Source organism: Drosophila innubila, assembly GCF_004354385.1.
Source record: "Drosophila innubila isolate TH190305 chromosome 2L unlocalized genomic scaffold, UK_Dinn_1.0 4_B_2L, whole genome shotgun sequence".
In the NCBI taxonomy this organism is placed as follows: domain Eukaryota; kingdom Metazoa; phylum Arthropoda; class Insecta; order Diptera; family Drosophilidae; genus Drosophila; species Drosophila innubila.
Window position 1 is genome coordinate 7,744,386 of NW_022995372.1, and position 7,090 is coordinate 7,751,475.

The following is a 7,090-nucleotide window of genomic DNA, read 5'->3' on the forward strand; positions in this document are numbered from 1 at the left end:
ACCTTAATTCGTATACCAATGTATATATAACTCAGTTAGTGCAAATACCTGGTGAAATACTTCAAACCTCACGCAAATAATGTTGTAAGAAATATTTGATAATGTGGGTGAAAGTACAGAAAAGTTTACAGTTTACCAAACAAACAGATGCTCGAAGAAAATTGGAGTAAGAAAAATAATACAATACACTATACATTGATATTGTGATATTAACGAATTGAGCGACGAGTTTTACATGTATATTAATTTGATGTTGAAAATTTTATATTATATAATTTTATTTTTTATTTATCAATTGAGACTGTGTTATTTTTAAACAATTCAAAATTTTTTTTGTAGCAGTGTACACCTAAAACTATAATAATACCAGAAAAGTAATATATTTTATGGATACAAATACTATTTTCTACAAATATTTTCCTTAAATTGTATATTGCAATCTCTAAGTATACATTAATTTATCAAAATTACTTTCAATTATAATTGTAATAATTTATCTACATTCATTTCGTTTCAAAAAACTTTGATAAATCTTTTATGGATTTGTACAGATTGCCTGACAAAAACGTTTCCAATAAATAAGCTCAATTTAAAATGCATTTTTATTCTATAATAATACATAAAATAATCACAATCTGCTGTCATTAAACATTAAATAGCTTCTATGTCCTACTTGCATTGATCTTGTGCTTCTTTGGGGTCAGTTATGTTCTCTTGACTGATAAGTGCCGTCCTATCAGCTTCTGCCTGTCCATGCCACTTGCGCTTGACTGTGAGAACAATGCCAACGATGATGAGGATGCAGCCCAAGCAGAGGAAGCCCACACCGGTGTAAAATCCAATTACAGGTAGATTCAGTGCCAGCTAGAAGAACATGTGATAAATAGACTGAAATAGACTTGCACTTTGACTAGACAGACCTTTAGCTCGGAGGCCAGCTCCTTGTTAATAACGGCCTGGCTCGCCGATGTAAAGAGTGGGGCATAGAAGCTGGGCAGTCCTTTTAGTATGCTGTGTATTAAGGGAAAATCTTTATGGTCTGTTTTGTTTAACAAGTCGACGACTTACTCGATGTCCTCGTCCTCCTGGATGAACAATGAGACCATCACGGCTGCATTCACTTGAAGCGGCACTCCCAGTTTGCGTTCCATGATGATGAAGAAATTGTCACGTTCATAGTTGGGCTCGACACCAGTGATTGTGTTGGCATAACTGTCATCAGCATACATGAAATGGTCGGCCGACAAATACATTGGGGCACCATCACCACAGGGTCCCAGATCTGTTGCACCTGAGGCGGGGCAATCATCGGGTTGCCTGCTGGCTGGACAATAACACTTCATATCTCCATTGCGCTGTCCATTGTCAAAGGTATTCGGTGTAATCTCGTATTTCCAGCCCTTTATGCCCTCAATTTCTTGGCTTTGGCCCGAGAATTCCAAATTAATTATGCGACATGTGTCGGTTATAAAAATAGTCAATGCTTTCTCTTTTGGCTCATCAGGCACAAACAAATCCGTCGTGCTGCCATTGAGACGTCCACATTCTCCTTCATACCAACCAGTATGATTCACTCCATTCCAGAATTTGATTTCGCCCATTTCTTTAATATCGCCCACTCCTGTGTGGACAGTAAAAGCTCCCTCGAATTCCTTGGAACCATTACGATTTAGGAACCAAGCAAATTGATCTGTTTCAATGGGTGGTGCGAAAGGGTTATTCAAACTCATTGCATAATGCAAGAACTCATCGTAGAAGCCATCGAAGAGCCACTCTCTGGCAGTGTGGGTTACGTAAAGTGCACCCCCGTTTTCATTGAGGGCAGTGTTGAAGAACATTTTAATAAGCTTTGGACTATGACGCATGCTATGCGCTGCGGCCTAAAGAAGGGGGTATTAATTTGTATTACTAAGCACAAATTTTAAAACTTAAAACTTACTATAGATGGCAAGTGGGGTACTGTAATCAGGTCGGATTGCTTGCCACCGGAGAGCTCTTCCTCCCAGAACCATGTTCGTCGTGGGTTAAAAGTGACCGTCTTGTTCTCGTGCCATTCTACATCCATTTTCATGCGTTCCTCCCGATAAACATATGGGCCAAGTTGCTTAAAGTTTGGCTTGGCGCCATGGCTCTTAACTTCCTCAGGATTTGTCCAGTTCCAGAGAAACATTCTCATATATACTGGTATAGGCAGCTCGATCCATTTGTCAAACGTTTTTGAAGTGGGAGTCAGCGGCAAACTCTAAGTACAGTCAGATCACAACAATAACTTATTGAATATTATTATACGCTCCTCTACGCACCTTGAAAACCATTTTATCAATAAAACTGGGCCAGCATATTATAGCCAAAAGTCCGGAAATTGCAAATAGAGTACCAATGCCAAAAACCCAGACCTTTTGTTGGGTCACACCACAGCAACGACAGCACATTCTGCCAGACGTCTGTACCGGAGACTGTCTCAGTAGCCAACTAACCCGTTAGTACTTCAATGTGCGGATTTTATTCTCATTAAATGCGATAATCGTCGCTTAATCGTAATATTTTTTTCTTTCCTTTTGTTTCTTTTCTGTTTTGATTTGCTTTGTTTCTTGCTCTCAATCATTTCGAACTACATATGTTCGTATAAGTACTTGATTATCAATATTTACTTCACCTACATATGCACAATGCACTAAATACAGCTTGAGAATACTGATACTGATACTGTGATACTGATTCCAGGGTTTTACGTCTTATCAATCAAGTGATTGTAAAGCATTTGAAATTACCTAGTAACACTGCCTTCAGTCTAAACTGGCGTTAAAAGTACGAATGATCGATAAACTGTACACCATTTTTGAGTCTCCATTCTGTTTTTTAAGCATGAGAGCTGCTTGTTTAAATTTTTAAGAAACTTACATTTTGATTATTACTTTTAATTTAATATTTAAAACCATACTCATTATTACATGTTGATGAAGACATTCAAAAAGTTTTCCTGTTTTAAATTCCATATGCAGTTGATATGAATAATGTTTTAAAATTGAAAGTAATATGATTAAAATTAAAATATAGTTAAAAAATCATATCACTCACTATCCAATAACCCCTATTAATGTTTAATTCTAATCAATTGATTATAGTTTATTTACTTATTGATTATTTTCTATTAATCTATTGAAAATTAGCAAAAGTAAGTGGGACAATTATTTTTTCCTTGTGTCTGTTTCCGCTAAGATAATCTCGTACAGTTTGGGAGCTCGTCTGACTAAGATAAAGTAATCTTATCAGACAAATAAGCAACTAGTCGTCTATCGGTTACGAGTACCATACATTTTTTAATTGTACTTAGTCTATTACAAAGCATTTAAGTGCTGTTAATAGCCATATCGAAATTTGTTGAGTCTATATATGTTGAGTATTTACAGAAGTTTATTAATAACAGAGGCGAAAATTAATTATAGACGATTATGTCGATTGATTTCTAGATTGAAATTCCACTTCACAGTAATGTGGTTGTTTCCCACATTTATTAAAAGACTTGCCATGCTGTTATTTACTTCCATGTAGTTATCATGTTTACTATCTCTGACAGAATATTCAAATTAAATTCAAGAATTGTCGGCCACATTTAAACAATATGTATTTAGTTCATTACGTATATGTAATGCATTTTGCACTTGGCATGCCCGTATATTAATTCTAGCAGACACTGTTACTATGCTTTGGGCCTGGAATTAATTGAAATTAGCAAGCCACAAAAGTAAACGTTGCGATTAGCATGTAACATATTGATTTTCCCTTCCGAAACTCAAATGTGGTAGGCATATTAAACCCAACATGCAACATTTGGTTGCAGCAATGCACTTGAATAAATGCATAATCTTGTACCTCAGCTGGAATCTCATGCATCGTGTGGCATCTGTGGTAGAATAATGCATAAGAGCCTTGCTACATTAATGAAAGCTGCAGTTTGTTTTGAAAACTGGAATTACTTAGAACTAATGGAAATACTGTACTTAAGTCGCAGCATCTTGAATAGTTGCAATTTAACTGTGGTTTAAGTTTATAATTATTTAAAACACATAAATATACCGTTGTTAATTCCCATGTCTTTTTTTAATAATTTTTTTTAACTATAACATAATTGTTTAGCGTTTATAATACACATACACACATATATTGGTATAGATTGAAAATAGAATTTTTATAAGAAAAATACGACGACTGCAGTTCAGAACAATTCAGCAACATCAGCTTTGGATTTTTGTTTCATAACACTTTGATTAAAACTTGTTGTATAAATATATTATGCACTCTGTATTGAGGTAACGAACTGTTTAGGCTTCAACGGATCCCTCAGTTTCCAATTGAGACTTGCGGCTGGGCTGATATAGAAAGAGTGAGAGAGTGGAGGCAATTAAATGAGTCAATTCAATATTGAAATGTACCCTTACCTTTGGATGCATGAGTATAAAGGGCAACTCAGCACACAGCTCGCCACCCAAAGCACCCAGAAATAGTTTCACCTTTACTGCATAGGAAACAATAATGCCAAAGGCATCGCGAGCATCCTGACTGGCAATCCTAAAGAATTCAATTACAACATTAAAGCAAAGATAGAAATGAAATAGAATTAGGTACTTACAGTGTGGTGGAGGCCAGAGCAGTATCCTTGCGCTTAATGTCACCTTCGACGGCAATTCCGGCCCTATCACAGTTGGCCACTAGAGTGGGCACCAAATACATGACCTTCTGCAAGCTCGAACCCGGATTCAATGGACAACCCTCGCTGGTTTCCATAAAGGCAATCGTATTGCGAAATTGTCCATTTTGGAAGAGCACCACATCGACGCCCTGTTGCACCATGGCCTTGATCTTCTTAACCACCTTGTTGGAGTTGTTACGCACACAAATGTTAACGGATATCTTATCGCCATGATGATACAGCTGCTTGTCGAGTGTCACCTCCAATTCCAGTTCACCAGGTGACAGCAGGAAGTCCTTGCGCACCACAGTGCACGGCTGCAAGCCTTGCTTAGTGGGTGCATACTGTACCTTGCGTATGCCCAAATTGATGGTGCTGCGACGATGTGAACGGTCGCAGTCGCTGTCACCCGTGAAGATCTTCACAAAGTACTGCACACCACAGGGCTGACTCTCATCGCTGGCCTTCTGCTGCAACACGATGGATGCCGGCGAGCTTGTCGGCATTTGCATGACGAAGGGGAAGGCATTCGAGCCAAGTTTCTTGAGCAAACGCTCCTGCATCTTTGTCAGTTGTATGTCCTGCTTTTGCGGCGGGCAGACCTGTTGCGAAACTAGAGTCAGCTCCTTCTGGAAACGCAATCCAATCATTTCATCATCCTCGCGACCATATCGAAAGTTGCAAACAAGTTGCACAAAAATCTTTCGATTTTGGCGCACGTAATCATCGTCCAGTACAATGATGCCATCTGTAAATAGCCAGCGAAATTAATTGGACCACACAGAACGGCAAATACAACATTCACAGACACAGTCAGAGTCAGAGTTGCAGTCACAATCACAACCACAGCCCAGTTGTTAGACACGTGTCTTGGCCATATTCCACGCTTGGCCAATTAACACGTAACTAATAAGCAGCTTTGTGGCTGATGTAACTAGTTCTCACTGGCTCTCACTCTCTGGCTCTGCATAAATTAAGCTCTAATTTAATTAAAGCCCCGCAGACAGACCGATTATCTAAGTGGAATATTATTGCTTAATTTACTGCATGTCTATGTCAATAGAAGATTTCAAAAAGCTTTATTTGATATATAGATTTTACTGTTTATTAAAGAATATATTCTAGATATTTCACTTTAGTTTTTAAAATTTATTTTTCATTATAAAAACTATATTAATATATTTGCATTCATGCAGTCTTTTTTAGTAACTATAAATAAAATTGTAAATTGAACAAAGACATTTACAATTAAGTAAATATTCCTCACATTGATATAAATTTCCTATAATTTCAATATATTATAATAATAGCACCGGAAACGATTCCGGAACCGTTAACCGAAACTAACCGCTTCATTTTTAGTACCGGATCCGAGACCGTAACCGAAATAAATTTTCTGCCAACTTTCACCTGTCATAACTTGATCAAATCTGAATAGATTTTCAAACGGAATTTCATTTTGATCATGATTTGGACTCTTAATTCATTTTGCATTCAAATTTTGTTCATTTAGAAAATTTAATTATTTTTGATCAAGACTCGATTTCGATGGTAGGGGACGTACCGGAACCGAAACCGTAACCTATATTTGTTTCGGTTTGATTCCCTGAATTCATTAGATATTTTGTGTATCTAGAATAGTTTTATTCTCATTGTTAATTTTTGAAATAGAAAAATATAATTCATAATCCACATTCATGAAAACCTACCAATGGGCTCCACTTGTGTCACCGAATCCACAAATTCACGCCGATTCATGTACAGCGTGATCATATTGTTCGGTGAACATTTTTTAAACACCTTGAAATTGACCACCATTTTGCTATCGAGTCTTCTCTTTAAATCGTTTTAAATTATTTAAGAAATCTTCCGAAATAACGCTTCACGCTTACCGACTTATTTTTTTGTTAATTTTTTATCTAATAATTTTTGAACTACGTCGCGTTGCGTTGTTCGCGTCGTTTTCAATTAGCGGTCAACGGCAATCCGTCATTTATACCTGGCATTGTACGGACTCAACAAATTGAATTAGCTGAACACAGCTCTAGTGTTGCATTTAGTCTAGAATCTAAACAATTTGCTGGCATTGTCTTTTCTAGGGCTTCCACCATTGGCTTTGCCTTTGATATTGACATTGCTGCTGATGTGACTGTCAAAAAAAGTCGATGTTTCCCTAACAAACAACAAAATAAACGTACTACATGGCGTATTAGCAATGCAAAAATAACTAACAAAATCAATAAAGCGTGCGTGCAATTGTTGCCTGCTGTTCGCTGTGGATTTTCTTCCTTGTTATTTTTTTTCGGATTTTGTTTATGTTTGTGCTTGTGTACTAAATGACGCATGGGAAAATTATTACGTGCAAAGACAGAAAGAGAAAGTGAGAATGATAAAGAGAGA

At 37.0% G+C, this 7,090-nt stretch overlaps 2 protein-coding genes across 2 annotated transcripts; both read right to left on the reverse strand.

Annotated features, from left to right (window-relative positions):
- Nucleotides 1-584: 584 nt before the first annotated feature.
- Nucleotides 585-2,475, reverse strand: LOC117780151 (protein croquemort). The gene is made up of 5 exons (XM_034616574.1): nt 2,304-2,475; nt 1,940-2,242; nt 1,069-1,880; nt 921-1,011; nt 585-864 (listed from the first exon to the last, which is right to left on the reverse strand). Exons 1-5 carry the CDS (start codon nt 2,430-2,432, stop codon nt 670-672), a joined length of 1,530 nt encoding a protein of 509 aa, XP_034472465.1. The 5' UTR covers nt 2,433-2,475; the 3' UTR covers nt 585-669.
- A 1,599-nt stretch (nt 2,476-4,074) lies between these two features.
- Nucleotides 4,075-6,666, reverse strand: LOC117780154 (phosrestin-2). Its single transcript, XM_034616576.1, has 4 exons — nt 6,400-6,666; nt 4,631-5,438; nt 4,440-4,569; nt 4,075-4,370 (listed from the first exon to the last, which is right to left on the reverse strand). The coding sequence occupies exons 1-4, from the start codon at nt 6,506-6,508 to the stop codon at nt 4,323-4,325; spliced, it is 1,095 nt and encodes a 364-aa protein (XP_034472467.1). The 5' UTR covers nt 6,509-6,666; the 3' UTR covers nt 4,075-4,322.
- Nucleotides 6,667-7,090: the final 424 nt, after the last annotated feature.

What these genes read in the sequence shown, in the direction of transcription:
- LOC117780151 (XM_034616574.1), bottom strand. Translation starts at nt 2,432, where the DNA reads ATGTGCTGTCGTTGCTGTGGTGTGACCCAACAAAAGGTCTGGGTTTTT. An exon ending in TTGATAAAATGGTTTTCAAG is followed by an intron (nt 2,243 to 2,303) that starts GTGCGTAGAGGA and finishes GACTGTACTTAG; the next exon opens with AGTTTGCCGCTGACTCCCAC. An exon ending in CAGGAGGACGAGGACATCGA is followed by an intron (nt 1,012 to 1,068) that starts GTAAGTCGTCGA and finishes CTTAATACACAG; the next exon opens with CATACTAAAAGGACTGCCCA.
- LOC117780154 (XM_034616576.1), bottom strand. Translation starts at nt 6,508, where the DNA reads ATGGTGGTCAATTTCAAGGTGTTTAAAAAATGTTCACCGAACAATATG. An exon ending in GACACAAGTGGAGCCCATTG is followed by an intron (nt 5,439 to 6,399) that starts GTAGGTTTTCAT and finishes GGCTATTTACAG; the next exon opens with ATGGCATCATTGTACTGGAC. An exon ending in TTATACTCATGCATCCAAAG is followed by an intron (nt 4,371 to 4,439) that starts GTAAGGGTACAT and finishes TTTCTATATCAG; the next exon opens with CCCAGCCGCAAGTCTCAATT.